Here is a 19,235-nt window from a genome sequence, read left to right on the forward strand (position 1 = left end):
CATGTAGTAGGATTTCTCCTTTTCTCCCCCCCCCCCCGGCCCCTCTCGCAACAGGGGAAGGTGCACTTACAAAGTCAGGAAAATGTGGCTGTAAAACTGCCAGTTTCTGACATGGAATCCAAGTATAGTACCTGAAACTTCTTCCCCTGTCTGAAACTAATTGACTGAGTATTGACAACATAATAATCTAAGAACTAAAAAACAGGTTATACCTGACTGGGTGGGTAGTATGTTTTTTGTTTGTTTAAAAACAAACACTGAAGAGCTGTGTAAGCTCAAAGGCTTGTCTCTCACCAACAGATGTCGGTCAAATAAAAGATATTACCTCACCTACCTTGTCTCTCTGGTTATCCAATGGTAGCCAGAACATACTGCAATACAAATAGCATTAGACTATCTTTATTCAAGGCTTCATGTGACTAGTTCATCCATACACTGAAATGACTGGCTGGCTTACTTCAAAATCAATTGCCAAGCTTGGATTTGAACCATATTTGACTTGTTCATAGCTTGAATTTTTTTGACTATACGTGAGGCTAAACTAACATGTTGCAACTTGTAGGTTATGGTGGGATCTCACTGGCGGTTGAAGGACCTAGTAAGGTGGATATTCAAACAGAAGACCTAGAAGATGGAACCTGTCAAGTATCCTATTTTCCAACTGTACCTGGTGTGTACATAGTGTCCACTAAATTTGCAGATGAGCATGTTCCAGGTAAGAAGGAATGGCTTACAGCTTGCTGTACCTGAGTCAGGGACTTAATACCTCCTAGCTCCTGTACTGGTTCCATTGTTTTATATTTGTTGCCTTGGCTGTGACCTGTTTGATGCAGACGTTGGGATGTGCTTGTCTTGAACCATCAGGGCCTTAAGGGATCACTGAGGTAACATCAAGGGAAGATGTGTTCTGCATCTCAAATACCAGTCTATCAGCCATATTAAATGATGCTCAAAAGACAAAATGGTAGCTTAGAATGCAGGGGGGTGTTTAGTGGGTTACATGATCCGGTTTACCTCTCCCAGAGTAACTGCTTTAGAGAGGGAAAAGACCAAGAATATTGGTGGGACCACCCCTCAAGCAAAGGAAAGGATACTAGAAGGCCCTACTTTCTGAACCAAGCCCCTCTGCTGCTGAATTCACACTGCATACTAATGCAGGAGGGAAAAGGAATCTCAAATCCTGACCTAAGTGATACTTTCTGCAGGTGCACAGACACCAGGATTAGTCCTCCTCTTCTGCAAGCATGTTCAGAGCAGGGGGAGCCCCAGTACCATAACTTGGGTATGGGAGGAGTGGATTTCTCCCTTCAGTGTCTGCAGGCACACACAAACTTGTCTCTGAAGAAATGTGTAGTAGTGGTGGCCTTGATTGGAGAGGAATCAAAAAGGCACTTACTCAAATAGAGTGGCTGGTCCATTAATCTTGCTAGTTCTTCAGTTCTGCGTAGGATTAGATAGCAAATGGTACCAATATCAGAATCTTCAACCTTTGGGTTCTTCGCTATTTGTCATAAGGAGTGAGTGTCCAAAATTTCTTAGCCGTGGCGATTATATCTATTTACTGTCTTTGGCTATGCATTGACTAAGTATCTTTTATTTCGCATCTGTTACACTAACTTGAAAAATCTAAAGTAACTGTTTCAATCCTTAATGAATTTAAGTGTAGGATTTTTCATTCTTTCAAATATTTCCAAGCTGAAATGTTGTGCTACTTACAGGTAGTCCATTTACTGTGAAAATAAGTGGTGAGGGAAGAGTGAAGGAGAGTATCACACGTGCAAGAGGAACTCCCTCTGTTGCAACAGTTGGAAGCATGTGTGACCTTAACTTGAAAATTCCAGGTAACACTTCCCAACTGGCTATTCTACCGCACAAGGTTTAACTTTGTTTTACATCCATGCCTCACTTCCCACAAAAAGTATAGTGGGAACATTGAACCTGCAAATGATTGCTTGTTTAGCATGCTGCTAGCTAAAATGTTAAATGTCTTAATGAGACCTGAAACTTATTTAGAGTGCATTTATATTTTAATTCTCAGATGAATTAGTTAAGCCATTTAAAAAGTAGGCTGTAACAATGTTTAACAAATGGAGGAATAACTTACTAAATAAATAAAACCAAACCACATATAGTGAAGTGGAAAGTAGAGCTATACAACAATTATTGTACTAACTTAACCTATAGACAATTTCTTTGTAACTCTTGTTTGTATTTTTACTTGGCAAACTTGAGGGAAACATAGGCTTTTAACAATATAACCTTTAAATCCACTATTGCTTCCTTGGTGTGTTGTAACTATTTCAAAATGCTTATGAAATACTTTCAGTGAAGTTTTTCATTCAGCAAATGGTATTTAGATGTTCATAATACAAATTAGTTATCTATATTCTCTAAAGTGAGAACTTGTGTAAACCACAGCTATAAGACCTGAGCCACTTGCTTATTTACTGTTTCTAGTGGAAGAACTTTATAGCTGTATTTTGACAATATTTCTCAACTTCTATTACAATAACTGTCCCAGCTGTTCTTGCATCTTCCCCTCCCTTTATTTCATTTCCTTACTGCCTTCTCTTAGTAACTTGGTTTCAAATAGCTGTATCTCTGTAGAAACTCCCTCATTTGAATTACTTCTGTCTGCTGAGCTGAAAGACAATTGCCCAACTCAGTTGAGAGCACCTCAGTGTCATATTTTCATGGCTGGAGGAGCTACTGTCAGGAGCCAGACTTTCCAGTCAATCTGCCTTTTGGGTCCACAGCAATGCAGAGTGCTCAGTGGAGGTTTTGTAGGGATGGAGGGTACATTTTTAGCACTGGGCGCATGGCGTCTGAGTGGCAGTGTGCTCACATTTAATTACCCAGCCTGACTTGCATAAAATCCCATTCTTACTGAGCATGGTGTTAAAAAGTGAATATCCGTAGGCAGAAACGTCCTGCGTTAAGGGAGGGAATTTCAAAGAATTAAGTGAAGTTCAATAGGCAAGCAAATCTCCTATTTGCCCCCTTAAAAACAACCAGAAAAGTGGCTTGTAGCTACTTGCATAATGTGGAGGTGAGGCCTAACTGTCCTGAAGTGGTGGTATACCCAATCTGTAAGACTTAACCAGGTAAGACAGGTGTCAAAAATCTGTCTTGGGATTGGTCTTGTTTTGAGCAGGGGGGTTGGACTAGATCTCCTGAGGTCCCTTACAACCCTGATATTCTGATTCATATTTCCTACTTTTTGGATTAGGTAAATGACCTTATCATGGTGAACAAATACCTTACTTTCAAGAATGCTTCTGAGTTAAACCACAATATTCTGAAATTATTTCCATGATATTGGTGACTGGTTTTATGAATGTCACCATCAGTATGCTCCTTTATATCTCAAATAATTATGCAGGCTTTTCATGCCTTAATGGCTGGCTGATATTTCACCTCTTCCTAGGAAACTACCTGGATATTGCTGGGCTAGGGTAAATGACTCCACTGTGAAGACAGTGGAAATCCATGCATATTAGCTCTTGACCATCTTCTATTAAACATGTCCATGGTGTTCTGCAAGCATGATCCTAAATCTGTGTAACATTTTGTCACTTAAAACAAGAAAGATTAGACCATTTATGGGTCTTGCTCAACAATGCCAGGCAGTACAGATGTATGTTCTCAAGCGTAATGTCTTCCATACTAGGAGGGTAGAACTACAGAAATGGTGTATTCTGCCCTTGTGTCAGGGAGCTCTGGATTGTCCTATTGGCACCTGTTGGACTTGGAAGTAGTTCTGATAGACTGCAAAACTCCTAGCCCAGAGACTGAAAGTTACCATGCCAGATAAAGGTGTGGATTCTTTGCAGTTGGGTCTGGATAGCCTAGGCAGGACCAAGCATGGATGCACAGATTCATTTAAAAATTTAAGTGAAAGCTAAAATTCATTATTCTTTAATCTAGCCCATAATAGATTTGCTCGCATCTGTTTAGGTGGAATATTTTTACAAGTACCTAAGGGAGTTGGCCCTGCAAAGCCCATTGACTCAAATCTCAACCTTAATTATTTTGTTCCATTAGTGACTGCTAACCTCTTTCTATCTAGAAATTGATAGTGGTGATATGACAGCCCAGGTAACTAGCCCCTCTGGAAGAACGGCCGATGCAGAAATAAATGAAGTTGGAAAAAACACGTACTGTGTCCGCTTTGTGCCACAAGAAATGGGGGTCCATACTGTGAATGTCAAATACAGAGGACAGCATGTCCCAGGCAGTCCTTTCCAATTCACTGTTGGGCCACTTGGTGAAGGGGGAGCTAATAAAGTAAGAGCTGGAGGTCCAGGACTTGAGAGAGCAGAAGCCGGCATCCCAGGTGAGAATTCCTTGACTTCACTACCAAACTCCTGTAGCTTGGAATACAATATTGCATGTTTGACTTTAGAGCAGCAAGTCAGGTAGTACACTATAGTCAACTGCTGTAAACAGGACTGTATAGCTCGATGGCTCAGCTAGAGCTTAGTTGTAATATTAGTGCATCACTTCAAGCTGTGTAGTGTACAGCTGAAATACAGGCCAAGGAAAATAACAAATACAGCTGCATTGCATGGGTGGAGAACATCTTGTATAGGAATCTTCAGCTTTTTAAATTCGTGTCCAGTGACATGCCATATATTGATAGGACTGTGGTAACCCCAAGGTTGTCTTGACTAGGAACGTACACCTGTCTTACCTTTTAGCTAAATGGCACAAACCCCTAGTAGGCACTGCAAAACACTGATGCAACTTGCTTGGGTCTGCCTTAGCCTAATGCCAGTGCAGCACATCTACACTAGGGATTTGCATCTGTGTTGCTAAATCAGTGCAAAAAAGTACAGATGGGGCCTAAAATGTAACTTTAACGTGTATTCTAACTTTATAGAGAACTCTCACCAGGTTGGGCTTTGACTCAGACAACTGTAGTAAACCTGACTGATTCAATGAATAGAGGCAGAATTATATGTTGAAGGTGCTTGTAGTTTCAACCTGTCAGTGGTCAGTAACACTACCTGAGAATGAATTAACTGTTACTATTTTTCTAAATCTAAATGGTACAACTGTTAGTCTTTTTGTCTATTGCTTACACATGGTAGAAGCCATCACCATGGTATATCAGTATTTCAAACCATTGCATAGGGAATATTATACTTCTTGACAAGAAGGACTCAAAATCTTCACTAGCAGTTAGTCTCCAGTGAGAACTCTGCTTGTATGCTTTGTCAACAGCTGAATTCAGTATATGGACAAGAGAAGCTGGAGCTGGAGGGCTTTCTATTGCAGTAGAAGGCCCAAGTAAAGCAGAAATTGCCTTTGAAGACCATAAAGATGGCTCTTGTGGTGTATCCTACATTGCTCAAGATCCTGGTATGTAGTGAGACCAAATACTACTGAAATCACTGCTCTGGAAATTTCTGTAGTTAGTTTTTTGGGGCTTTCTTACAAACTACTTCCTTGTCTTTCAGGTAACTATGAGGTGTCCATAAAGTTCAACGATGAACATATTCCAGAAAGCCCCTACCTAGTTCCTGTCATCGAACCTTCAGATGATGCTCGTAGACTCACTGTTACTAGCCTTCAGGTGAGACATAAGGAAGCATCTTCATAATTTACCACATGCTGACTGATTTTTGTCCTTGTTCTCAAAGAGGCTGTAATAATTCTGTCTTATGTTTATTAGGTGATCAGTTTTAAATAGATTCCTACTTCCACATCCAAATGAAACTTAAAAGCAACTGAAAGCCCTTTGGCAATCAAGGGAGATGTAACTAGTCTAGAGGAGATTCTTAAAGGTCAACCTCTAAACAACCAGTATTTAAAACGTATTAGCCATGCTTCAGTTGCAAACACTAGGAGATTTGGGAATTCAAGTAAGAGAGAGGGGGAACAGTGGTCCTGTAAAACTTGGAATTGCTCCTCCAACTAGCTGGCAGAGTTGCGTATGAGTTGAATGAACCTTTAGCTTCTAGTATAGCCTAGAGCCCCTTATCCCTGAAACATCTCTTGTAATGTGAACACTCACTGTGTTTACTCAAGTAATGCTGAGTTGACTTGTAAGGGTACACGTTTAAGCCACAGTTTTAAACCCAAACAAAACTGTGTACACTAACTTAATCAAGCATTTACTTTAGACTTGTTCTGAGAATCCATGTGGGCAAATAGATGAATACAAGGCAGTAATTCACTTATGTGCCAATGTCCTAAAACCACAGACTTGAACCATTTGAGCTGCATAAACAGCAGCAAATGTGAGTGAATTCCAGCTTTGTACTCATTCTGGGCTCATCTGTTATACTTAACCACAAAAAAAACCATGAGTTGCTTCTTGTATTTTAATACAAGTAACATTAAAGGTGTGCTTTAAACCTAAAAACAAGACACTTGGAAGTGAGACTGAGAACCCAGTGTAAGTTAGTATGTTGTGCCTAGATCTTGCTGCACTTGAACTGTTCAAGTGGCTCTTGCTAGAGTTCTTGTTCTAGGTTGGTGAGATCACGCTCTTCCTTGTCTTTAACACAACCTGATTAAACCTAGATAGAATCTTAATTCTTTTTCATAGTTTAAAATTAAAGTTGACATTTAACATGGGGTAGTAATTCTTCTGAGAGCCTAAACAAGGAGTTGCATGGACCTTAATTAGTCACTGTGGTATTGATGATTTTCTTGTGTTTCATTTAAAGACTTTTGACAGGATTGCTCTTAACTACTTTCTCTGCAGAGGGAGATAAAGCTGAATATTCTGTATGACCTGTTCAAAAACCTGCACCATCACTTAAATTTTTCATGGGTGCATTTTAATTTAACTTAAATTCTACTCAGTTACATTTATTTCCCTCTTCAGGATATAGCTGCAAATGGGATCAGGTAAAGTATGTTCTTGTTACAAAGCATTATAGTCAACATGGCTAAAGCATAACCAAATGCAACCGTTCCTCAGTGATAAGGACCCTATCAATTGCATGAATAACTATGACATACACTTGGGACTGATTACTTGTTGAAGTCAAACGCAAAATATTGATCTCTTTACATAGCATAGCAACATCTGGTTTCATGTTAGTTAATCTTTAGTTTGTCATTTGTCACTTGTGATGACACTAAATATCACGTTGCAGGAAATTTAAAATGCATTTAGATCCTCTGACAGCTGCATTGATAGACTTGTCTTACTTCTGAATTAATGTTGGAATGAATCAGCAGACTGGAAGTAGAACTATAGCTAATATGTAACTAATGTCTCAAACATCTGAAAACTGACTCCACCTCCAGTGATAGTGGGTGACCGATATTGAACATTATTGGTGATTGCGTCATGACAGAGTAGGAGTATGAAACTATTGATGGAATGTCAAATTCCTAGCCATAAGTAAACAAGCCTTGTTGGGTAGCTGTAGAAAGTGTAATATGGTTTCCCAGTTAATCATTAACTGACAAGTCCACTGTTAATGTCTACTGGACACAAGTCTGCCATTTTAAAAACTGCAAACAATGAAGATAATGCAGAGAGAGCGCTTATGGTCAGGATAACTTAACTCTCAAATACTCAACTATGCCTTTGTTTCCTAGCACTAATTTTTTTGGTAACTAAACGTAGTGTCCTTGTAAATATTCTGTTAACAATGTCTCTCAAACCACTGAAAAAACTAAACTTGGTAATCTAAATATATTGCTTTCTTAGGAATCTGGATTAAAAGTTAACCAGCCAGCATCTTTTGCTATAAGGCTTAATGGAGCTAAGGGCAAGATAGATGCTAAAGTTCATAGCCCCTCTGGAGCTGTAGAAGAATGTCATGTTTCTGAACTGGAGCCTGGTAAGAACTTGTATGAATGAAATCCTACTGTATTTTAAACATGACACAGATTTCCATATCTTGGATATTAATAGTTGATAACTTCCTAAGTACAGTGGTTGAATATCATGTTCACACCAGCTGACTATTCTCTTTGCACCACCAACGTAGCTGGCAACTCAAATCATTCTGACTTACTAGTAACAAACCAGAAAAGTAAGCAACTAGTCTGGAAACTTGCCTTTTGGAACTATTCCAACTAGAATTGTCCCGTCAGATTGTGGTGTATTTTCTTGCCCAGTCTCAAATCAACTCAATGTAAACCCTTTGTAAAAATTAAAGGGAAAACGTTTGATCATTTGAAGAATACCTTACTTCAGGGGGCTAGAATTGCGTAGCTACCTGTCTTGCTCAGTATAAATTCCGGAGTTCCAAGTACTCCCTATTCACTGGTATTGGAGTGAAATTTGCACATAGTGCTGTTACTGAAACTCTTTGTTCTGGGTGCTGCAAAGTACTTTGTTCTGTAACAGTCCGTACAGAATCTGATTCTTCCTAAAGGTGAAATAGGTTTTGTTCAAAGCTACATTTTCAATTGGTGATTGGCTGACATGGATTGCTACAGAAATAAAAACAATAAACGTTGTTTTTAAATTTTCTTGTGTAAAGAATAGTCAATGATTTCCCATTTGTTACTGTTTTCCTTTTACAGACTTTGGTACAGCAGTTCATTTCAAAGTCTAAATGACTATGGGAAAGACTTGCTGTTCAACTTCAGAAGCAGTTAGCACAGTTCTATCGTTAATGTTGGGTATGCTGTTTGCCTCTGGCACAGTGTTTCTGATGCCTGGAAACCGAACTTAAGTGAAATTCAGACTCTGAAGTCAATGGGACTTTCCTACAAATGTCAGTGGGAGTTGCTCAAAGACTCAAATAGCCTTTTTCCTTGGGTTAATGTGTGAAGCCAAAAATGCTAAAATGCGGTATGGTCAAGTGACTCTCAAATGTGGAACCCCAAGTAACTTAGCAATCATCCCTGAGTTGCATATTCCCATTTCTATTTGAGAGGGGATTTGACTTGACTTGATCCATATACCCAATGGACAACAGGTTGTGCTTTAAGCAATAATAGGAAAGCTGTGCTGTCCTTGGGCTGGCTTACTCTCTAGGTCACAAAAGTAAATGCAGCTGGTGATCTTAACTGATGCATAAGGCAAATGGCTCTACTAGCCAGTCTATCTAAAGCTATATTGGTTTTTCAGTACAGCTAACAGTTAAGATCACTCACTTCTAAACAAGATGGGGAAGATAAGAGTTTGGCCAATAATATGGTGCCATGAAGAGTTTGACAAAGTCCTACTTCAGGTTGAAAGCAGGACAACTTGTGCAATCCAACTTGGCTATTCTGGGTCCTCAAATTTTACTGAATGTTAGGGAGTTTGTCTGTTTTTACATCCTCACTGGCAATATTAGTGAAATATTTCACTGTGCTTGTCTTACAGATAAGTATGCTGTTCGTTTCATCCCACATGAAAATGGTATTCACTCCATTGATGTGAAGTTTAATGGAAGCCATGTGGTAGGCAGCCCATTTAAAGTCCGAGTCGGGGAACCAGGGCAGGCAGGCAATCCAGCACTTGTTACTGCATATGGACCTGGCCTAGAGAGTGGTATCACAGGTAACTTCCCTCTTAAAATTCTGAAATCAGACTGAAAATACTGTTTAGCCCAATGGAAATTCCCCTTTCTAATGCTTCCAAAAAGCTGATTTTTATACAACCGTAAATGTTTACTTTCTCCTTGCCAAGGCAGCTAAACTAACAAGCGTATGTTCTTCCGCCTTTATTTTCTCATACGCATTCTTATTCTGCCTTGTTATAAAGCTTACAAGCTTTAAAGTAAAAAAGCTTTTTTTTTTTTTTAAAAAGGTTTTACAAGTAAAACCAACAATTTGCAGGATTAAAGACTGCAAATTCTGGTGATTGAAGCAAAGATTTCAGTTGTATTGGTGAGCAACTTGACTAAGCAAATCTGTGCCAGTTAGCTCAACTCAACTTAGGTGGTCCCTTGGAGTTTGGGAAATACTTTGGCTTTATTCCCACATGGGAAGCTCTAACACATGAGGTATGCAGAAGAAGATGGAGGTATTTTTTTTTTTAAATAAAGGCATTTTAAACTCATTGTCCAAAGAGCTTTGGAAGAGAATTGATAGTGCAGAATGAAAATTATTCAAGCCCAGATCCACAAAGGGACTTAGGTGTTGCAATGCTGAGCATCATGGGGACTAACTTTTAGGTGCCTAGAATATCACAATCAACAAAGGCTGAGTGAGGTGCTTAGACTCCTATACAATGAATGTGGGAGAGAGAAGTGTCTTGGAATGCAATCCAGAAAAGTCAGGACACTAGGCAGGGAGCTGCCTAAACTGGCCAATGGGAGATGCTGACAAGGAGGGGTGTGTCCCTTGGCTCCATCCCTCCCTGAGAGAGATCACTCACTCTGCTTAGTGATCCACAAACAGGAACCAGTCTCCTGGAGTCAGGTGGTTTAGGTGCTTAAGTATCTTCTTGTGAGTGAGTTAGATGCCTGCCTTGCTCCACACAACCACTTTTAGCTCAGTGGTTGGCGCACTTGCCTGGTATGAGAGATGGAGGTTTGATTTCCCCCTTCTGCTAGAAGGGGAGTGCTCTGACCACTGAGCTGTGGGGTATTCTGTTGAGATACTCACTGACTCTCCATTGAAGCTGTTCTGCTGTGGATAAACGAGTGATTGGAGCAGGGATGCTGGAGTCTGGGTCTCATTTTGCAGGTGGGTGCCCTAACTACTGGACTACAGTAAGTTCCACTCTGGTCCAATGACTTAAATATTTATCCACAGTGGATCATTTTCAACAGATTGATGGAGCCCCACATCACAATATAGCATACCCAGTGCATAGAACACTTCACTAAGAGGTAGGAGACGCTTGTTCAATACTAGTTTCTCTCTGGCAGAGAGGGGGGAAATGGAACCTGGGTCTCCCACATCCCAGGTGAGTGATGTGACCCAGTGGTTAGGAGTTATAATGTGGGTGGCGCCTCTGGTGAGACTTTTCTGATGGACCCAATCTGGTAGGTGACCTCTGAGCACACCTACTAGATAGGTGGACGAATGTCTATCTTGCCCAGTTTGTGAATTGCTCTGGGGCTTGGGTGGGAAATAAGTGTTTGGGCACTTAGAGGGACAACAGTGTGTGTGTGTGTGTGTGTGTGTGTGTGCGCGCCCCCACCCTCCCAAGAGGCCAGAACTTGGGTGCCATGTGAGTTTAGGCACCTACAGGGTTCACCAGGAATTCTGTAGATTGCAGTGGAGCAAGTTTAAGGGGGTCTTTAAATTTAAGCTTTGGCTGCTGTTTAAGGAGAAATTACATCTCTCGATTGTGTATTAGGAACAGTATAGTGAATGTTTGTTTAAAATCTTGCTTAAATAGTGCTCTAGTTGGAAGTCTGGAATCTCCATTATTTCAGCTCTCCTGCCTGCAAATAGTCTACCAGTTTCTTTAAACAAATGAAGGTATCTTAACTTTACCCTTTGTAATCAAATACAAAGACATTCTTGTGCTCATATTATGGACAGTTTAAATTATGCCAAAACACTGTAGCCAACTAAAACTTAAGCCTTTTCATTTTGATGTGTGTAGTGATGTCACCCACAGCTAGCATGGTTCCTCCCCCCTTTGTTTCCTTTCTCCCTGCTGTGGACTCTGCAGTACTTCCATTCTGCAAAGGTAGAATGTAGATCCCTGGCAATCCCTGTTTAAAGCTGTTCCTGGCAGTGTAACTAGTGGCATGCAGAAGAGCAGTGATGGATATAAAATATCCCCACCTTTTTTACCCTATGGAAACGAAAGTCACCCTTGACACTATCCACTGACACATTTCAGATGGAATTTTTTAAATCCATAAACCTGTAACTCAGTGACTTTTGCAGTGAATGACACCAGTATTAACTCAAGGAATGTGGTCAATGGTCCCTTATGGAACTAAGAGTTCATGTTAACCTGGAAACTGGGAGTCCTGCCATGTTGCCTCCAGCAAACAGTTGGCCAGTCTGAAGGACTCTAGGGTTTGGTAGCAACTAGCTAGGAACACTTGAAACCATCTTTCTCTCCTAGTCCCTTAAAGCTGCAGAAAAGGGCAGTTGATTGTAAACAAACATTGATGGAATTCACAGCTATGGGAGGTTCAAATTGAACACTAACACACTCAGGGTATGTCTACACATGGATTTAAAAAAAAACAACCCACGGTTGACCCAGGTCAGCTAGCTGAGGCTTGGGCTCCAGCTCTGGGGGCTGAAAAATTGCTGTGTAGATGTTTGGGCTAAGGTTGGAGCCCAAGCTCTGGGATTCTGCAAGAGTGAGGGTCCCAGAGCTCAGGCTGCATTCAGAGCCCAAATGTCTGCACTGCAATTTTTAGCCCTGCATTCTGAGCCAGCCAAGGATGTGCCACAGATCTCTTGTCCCTGTGTAGTCATACCCATAGCTGCACAAGCAGAGAAAGGGAATAGATTCCCATGCTGCATGGTGTAAACTGATCACTTACTGAGGTAAGGAAAGAATGCTCTCCCAATATACACATTGAATTGGAGTAAAAGAGAATCTTCTTCCCAAGGACAGAATATTGGCTATTGCCAGAGAAGATGCCATATTATGTGGGCTCCATAGTCTGATACAGGATTGCACATCTATATTCCTCCAGTCCCCATGGTAGCAGGCATTCTGCTAAACAGTCCTGCTTTACACTGGTGGGAAAACCGGAATTAGCAACTTCTGTTCCATCTGTTGCCCTATTTAAAGACTTAAACTAGACTAGGAATAATAAACCTTGGAAAGGGACTTTTAAGATTAATTGTAGTATTTGGACATCTGTGCACAGCTGACCTGCTTCAAGATTGCAGTTATTGAGGCTACAGATAGCTGACAGTAGCCTGAGACTGAAAGCTTTGCTTAAAGCTTTCTGTGTAATGTTGATGGCATTGTGCTGTTACTGCTAACACAAATCAATACTCCACTGTATTGAACTATAACTAACTGTATTGATGCTATAACTAAACCAAAGCTTTGTTTCTACTCAAGCAGAATGCTTGGAGGGCTACCCAAGGCGATCTGAATAACTGTTTTGCAAGTGATGTATTCACACCAGCGACACTTGGCCAAGATAAATCTTTGACCTACTGACCACTCTTAAGGGGGTCTTCTGTGATGGGTGGCTATAATCATGCAGGGAGATGGGGATCTTATCTGGATTTAGGACTGGAGCAGAGCTATGTCAGTATAGGCTGCAAAGGGGACTGTTAAGAGTCCCCTTTGTTAATTTAAAGGGAATGAAACTCTTAAGAGTTTCGTTCCCTTTAAATTAGCCTCTCATGTATCATAAAAGATCCTCCCCAATTCCTGTTAAACTCTTGAGGGGCTTTTCTCCTCCATGTTTCTGATGCCCAAGAAATGGGTAAAAGCATTTGATTAGGAATTGACAATAATAGCTTCATATAGGTAAAACATGGAGTAGTACTTGTGAAATATACATACCAGAGGCAAAATTCTGCTTCTCTACAAATGTAGAGCTGAGGTAACCCCACTGAAATCACTAGTTTCATTGGCGTGAGGCTAGAATAAGTGAGTGGAACTGGGCCAAAGAGCTTGACCTACTGTTTCAAAGCATCAACATCATTTAGATTACTCATGGCTGTCTTTTTGTTACATACACTGTAAAGGTGACCAAGCTTTTCAGTACCATATTCTTGCCTGCCTTTACTAGCTGAATCACACGTTGATCTTGTGTAACGGTACGTGCTGGTGATTGCATAAATAGGTAAGCATTACCACTTTTCCTGCACCCTTGTGTTTATTCTTTATGCTAAACCTCTTTCCAGGATTGCAATCGGAGTTTCACATAAACACAACCAAAGCTGGTCCAGGAACACTCTCCGTTACAATTGAAGGGCCCTCAAAGGTGAAAATGGACTGCCAGGAAACTCCTGAGGGTTACGATGTCATGTATACACCTATGGCTCCAGGAAACTACCTAATTGGAATTAAATATGGTGGACCTAACCATATAGTGGGCAGCCCTTTCAAGGCAAAAGTCACAGGTAAAAATACTAACCAGTGATGGCATAAACTAAAGACTACTAATTTAGTTCTCTGTAGCATATCTCAGTGCAATACTGCAAAGGGATTTATTGGCAGCAGTGTTGAAGACTGTCAAGGGCAGAGCATTCCCCACCTCTCAGATCTTCTAGATCGGGTAGGCAACCTATGACACGCGAGCCGATTTTCAGTGGCACTCACACTGCCTGGGTCCTGGCCACCGGTCTGGGGGCTCTGCATTTTAATTTTAAATGAAGCTTCTAAACATTTTAAAAACCCTATTTACTTTACATACAACAATAGTTATATATTATAGACTTGTAGAAAGAGACCTTCTAAAAACGTTAAAATGTATTCCTGGCACGCGAAACCTTAACTCAGAGTGAATAAATGAAGACTCGGCACACCACTTCTGAAAGGATGCTGACCCCTGTTCTAGATAATGAGATTCTATTTCAGAACAAGTTGAGACAGGCACCACTAAGGTGCTTGCTATTGAAAGCTTGTCCATGGCTGAACAAAAACTTCCCTATAACATACTGAAAAGATAGTAACTCCAGCATACTGCATTGGGGGTGAAACATAGCTCACTTTTTCCCAGTGACAACTACAAAACTTCTCTTGCCCTGATAAGTCATATTTACTGGATGCCATCTCATCTTTGACTTTTCCTTAAAGGAAGGGAACCTCTTTAAGGACAAGGGCCTGTGTATCTACAGATAATGGTACCTTCTGAACAGCTTTCTTAAGAAAATACAGGAAAACTCAGTGGACTTTGTCTGCTAATACTGTGCTCAAAGCATGGAATGGACACTGCACAACTTGTCTTAGCTGTCCCATCTGTAAAATGCCACCACACTCATGTGCAAAGTCCTGGGCAGACTATTTTCAGTTTTCTACAAAATTGCACCCACTCTGTTCTACCAACTCAAGTGTATGAAATCTCACTGGCCTTTAGCAACTCAAGCACAATACTCCTTTCTCTCAGCCAGCTTTTCACTTCATGAAATCTGAAGTCCCTGTTGGCTTTCAAGCACTGCAGATGTCTTGGTGTTGGCTTAAAAGCACTGGGGTGCTATTGCTTCCAGAAGTAATAGCAAATGTTCATTCAAATCATCTATCATAGTAGGCGCAAATCTGCAAAAGCATAATGAACAAGTCCATCTTTAAATATTGCCCAATACTTAATCATGGTTCATGTACTACTCTTAAACTGTTTGCAAGCATAACTAGCACCTGGTTTGTAAATCAAAATGCAAGAGTTCAAGAAATAGAAAAATCTTGATTACTTGCTGTGTGAAGTCTGCAGTGTGCATATTACCGTGCTAGATGCAAACTGAATACTTAGTATTAGCCTCTGTACTGCTGAAGCAAAAATCCCTCTTGAGTGGAAGAGTGCTAATACTGTTCTCTAACAACCTCTTTATACCATCACAGGCCTAAGTGCTTTTCTTCCTGATTTGAAACCAGGTTCACAACAAACTTAGAGTAGGCAGTGAACAGAAGAGAACTGAATTACAAGAAGTCTGTTTTATTAGGGCATGGATGTGCCATGTTTGTGTAGTGTGGATAGTGAATCCTTGTTCCTGATAAACCTCCAGGTGCTACTGCAGTGAGGTGATTAAGATCAAAATATATTAATCCAGCCTATTGACATAACTACTTTCTCGATTTCCCAGAATTCCTTCTAAATGTACTGAGAAACCTGCCTATTACAAATCTGTCTTCCTTTTCTAGGCCAGCGACTGGTTAGCCCAGGCAGTGCAAATGAAACTAGCTCAATCATGGTGGAATCGGTGACTAGGTCATCAACAGAAACTTGCTACAGTGCCATTCCCAAGTCTACATCTGATGCCAGCAGAGTGACTTCCAGAGGTGCAGGACTCTCAAAGGCTTTCGTGGGTCAAAAAAGCAGCTTTACTGTAGACTGCAGCAAAGCAGGTATGGGTTTAAGAATTTGATCTCAAAGCAATATGTATCTGCAACTGTTGAATTTATGGAGGATGGAAAACTTAGCTCTTGGATCCCAGGGTGGTAAACTTCCAGCTAACTGAATGTATCTCCTAGGAATGTGACTGCTGTGAGCTGCCTATTGTTGGCCATTAATCAGAACTGAATGTGAGTGGCACTCCCCTGACTCATCAGGCATAAACTAGCCTAATGGCAGGAAGAAGGGGAATAATCAGTTGTGTTGCAAAACAAACCTCCCTCCTCCCACAGCATGGATTTCAACTGTTCTGCAGCTCTAATGGAAGGTTGTGCACAGCACGAAGTACCATGCCTATGGGGCCAAATCAACTAATGATTGAGTAGATAACAGACCCTGCCTGAACAATTAGGGCATCTACACTTGCAGATGTAGAGCGCTGTGAGTTAAACCCACCTTCGTAGAGCGCAGTAGGGAAAGCGCTGCAGTCTGTTCACACTGACCGCTTCAAGCGCAACACCTCGTTCACACTGGCGCCGCGGTGCTCCAGCGGGGGCGCAGCAAATGTTATTCCACTTGCTGAGGTGGAGTACCAGCAGCGCTGTAGCCGCGGAGTCGGAGCGCTCTCCGTGCCTTGCCAGTGTGGATGGGGAGTGAGCTAGGGCGCCTGGGGCTGCTTTATTGCACTGTAACTCACAAGTGTAGCCAAGGCCTTAGGTTTACTTTGTAGAGTCCCTGGCTCAGACGCTAAGGGAGCAGGGTTAAAAGATGCAAGTGAAGTGTTCAGGGTGATAAGCACATGTCACTAGTCATCTTCATTTAATGACATCCTGTAAATCCCAACAATTAATGAGCCAACTTTCATAGGTGTCACAAAGGATGCTTTATAGTGGAAAAGATAGCATGGCCTTATTTGTAGGTTATAAGTTTGAAGTTATAAGTTTGAAGTTTGAAGTATCTTAAAGCAAAAATTGTAGTTTTTTTTACAGTACTTGTCCCTCTTTCTTGTGCTGTAAATTCTGGTTCTGGCAGCATAGTCCTTCTTTTCAATTTATGGTTAACATTGATAACTGAATTTAAAAAATGAACTCTAAAAGCATTGACACCTTGAGGGTTAACTAGCAAAGTTAAGAGTGCCAGATGATGATGGCTCTGCCCAAAGAGTGTCTGTCAGCTTTGCAACCTTGAATTAAAGATTTGGATGGATGGAATTTTTTAAAAGGCAATTTATTTAACAGATAAGTTCTACTCTTTTTAAGAGGTATTTTTTTAAAATTTGCAGCCCCTTGCTAAGTTGTAAACAGTATTACGACAGACCAAATAAATATTTTAAACTTGCTTGGCATAGCTAAGCCCCTTTGAACTTTTTCCTAAAATGGCTTTACACCCCTGAAATTTTCCTTTTGTAAACTGCAAGTTACAAGCAGATGACTCATTTAAGTTGCCTTTTTACTATTTTAATTTGCCTTTTATGACTTTTTTTACAGTCCTCCCTCAAGGTGGCACATTTTGTTAGTGTTGGCCATCAAAAATAATCCTTGTGAAACTGCTGCTTTGATTTGGGCTTTCTTTACCTTAAGGATAACTAGATATTGTCCTTTCCATGGCTGCCAGTGGGTCCTATTCTTTGAAAATGTCAGTGGCATTTAACAGACCTTCACTGTGCTTTGCCAAGCATTTTTTCTCCAATACCTTGCTCTGGAGTTTCTTTTGCACCCAGTTCCAGTTTCCCTCTAATTCTCTGGGGAATTCATTGAGTCCACCCTTATATTTGACCCACTTCTCGAGTGTGGTACTAACTTCCTCAGATTTAAGCCCTTCCAAATGCCATTGCTAAACTGCTTGTGATCCTTGCCCATAAAGCTACAAGTGTAATAAGCTATACTGTTACCTGCTCCAGACAAATGGAATCTGAGTCATGGCACCACTGTTGGGGTTCCCCAAAAACCCATTCAACTCCTCTCATCACTCAGGTTCCTTTATTTGACCTACATCAAAGCTGCACTAGTTGATCAGACGGAAGTGTAGGGGGTGGATATAGGGTGTACCACACATCCAAAATTATACAGCAAACTTTTCCTTTACATACACTTACACATTGTTGCATTTACTATACATTGCATCACATGTTTTGGGATTGTCTTGGTCCCTTTATGGGAACCAGTCCCTGTACAGCATGTATTGTCCATGCACAATTTACTCTTAACCCTGGAATATTATGTAGGAGGTAATCTTATCCATGATCTTGTCCTCTGTAAATGGTTCCCTGGGTATTCCTCCTCTTTTTAGCTAGTACAGACATTGTTTCCAGCCTGCTGATCCATTTACCTCCCTAATCCTGTCTCCCAAGACAAGGCCCCACCCATGTCCAATTACTCACGTCAAGCCAGGCCAATGATGGTAGCAACATCTAGTATGCAGGTCAGGCACTATACATGCAGATGAAATATTAGCTTAATGAGGGTGCTTCTTCCAAAGATGTAAATACAAAATCCTTCTAGGTTCTAAAATGGCTTAACCAAGCCTCAGACTATTGCTAGGTAAACAAATCACTACAGTAATGGCCCAAAACACAGAACAAGATGGTAAGCACTTTGGGTTGGGAGACCATTTTTGTGGTGGTACAGTGTTCATTGCTGCAAGCCACCTGTTATTACCTAGCCATAATTATAAAAGCTAACAGTTTCTCATTTGTACCATAGGTTCAAATATGCTGTTAGTTGGTGTCCATGGACCCACAACACCATGCGAAGAAGTTTCTGTGAAACACTTGGGAAACCACCAATACAATGTAACGTATGTGGTCAAAGAGAAGGGTGACTATATTCTGGCCGTGAAGTGGGGCGAAGCGCACATTCCTGGAAGTCCATTCCATGTCACTGTTCCTTAAGTTCTTCTAGGATCTAATCTTTGCATCTGCAATTCAGATTTATAAAAATACTGTTTGCAGTTCTGTTGTAAAATACAGTAGTATCTAGATACATGCAACTCACATTTCAATACATCCAAAAGTAAATTCTATAACTGTTTTTTAGAAGTGTTGCAACTTTTTACCTAAATATAATACGATGTAATGTAAATCTATTTAATATCCTTTTTAAAATTGTAACTTTAGTACTGTCAGTGGGTAACTATCAACATTGAGAATCGTGGATAACTAAGACACTAATTTCCTTTGTGGATGTTAAAGACTTGAGATATTGAAAACTGGAATTTGTCTTTTGTAATTGGGTATCTTAAACTACTGATTTGTTTTTTGACTGGCGACTTTACATTTAGTTGTGGAATGTGACTTGGGCTGTCCCCAGTTCAAATTCTTTTCTGTAAAGAAGTGAGGTAAAACTGGTACTAAATACGTGCCTTTGTATACTTGACCAATTTTAATACTTA

General features: G+C 40.6%; 1 protein-coding gene across 5 annotated transcripts in view; it reads left to right on the forward strand.

Annotated features, from left to right (window-relative positions):
• The window catches only part of FLNB (filamin B), a 107,920-nt gene extending 89,185 nt beyond the window's left edge, over window positions 1–18,735 (forward strand). For all 5 annotated transcript variants that reach the window (XM_065408016.1, XM_065408019.1, XM_065408017.1 and 2 more), the window contains 10 exons: window positions 563–715; window positions 1,719–1,841; window positions 4,070–4,336; window positions 5,227–5,364; window positions 5,463–5,578; window positions 7,676–7,808; window positions 9,290–9,466; window positions 13,702–13,920; window positions 15,656–15,859; window positions 18,548–18,735. In XM_065408016.1, the coding sequence (XP_065264088.1) occupies window positions 563–715; window positions 1,719–1,841; window positions 4,070–4,336; window positions 5,227–5,364; window positions 5,463–5,578; window positions 7,676–7,808; window positions 9,290–9,466; window positions 13,702–13,920; window positions 15,656–15,859; window positions 18,548–18,735 (1,718 nt within the window). The remainder of the gene's footprint in view (window positions 1–562; window positions 716–1,718; window positions 1,842–4,069; window positions 4,337–5,226; window positions 5,365–5,462; window positions 5,579–7,675; window positions 7,809–9,289; window positions 9,467–13,701; window positions 13,921–15,655; window positions 15,860–18,547) is intronic.
• Window positions 18,736–19,235: the final 500 nt, after the last annotated feature.

This window comes from Emys orbicularis, chromosome 7 (assembly GCF_028017835.1).
Source record: "Emys orbicularis isolate rEmyOrb1 chromosome 7, rEmyOrb1.hap1, whole genome shotgun sequence".
Taxonomy (NCBI): Eukaryota; Metazoa; Chordata; order Testudines; family Emydidae; genus Emys; species Emys orbicularis.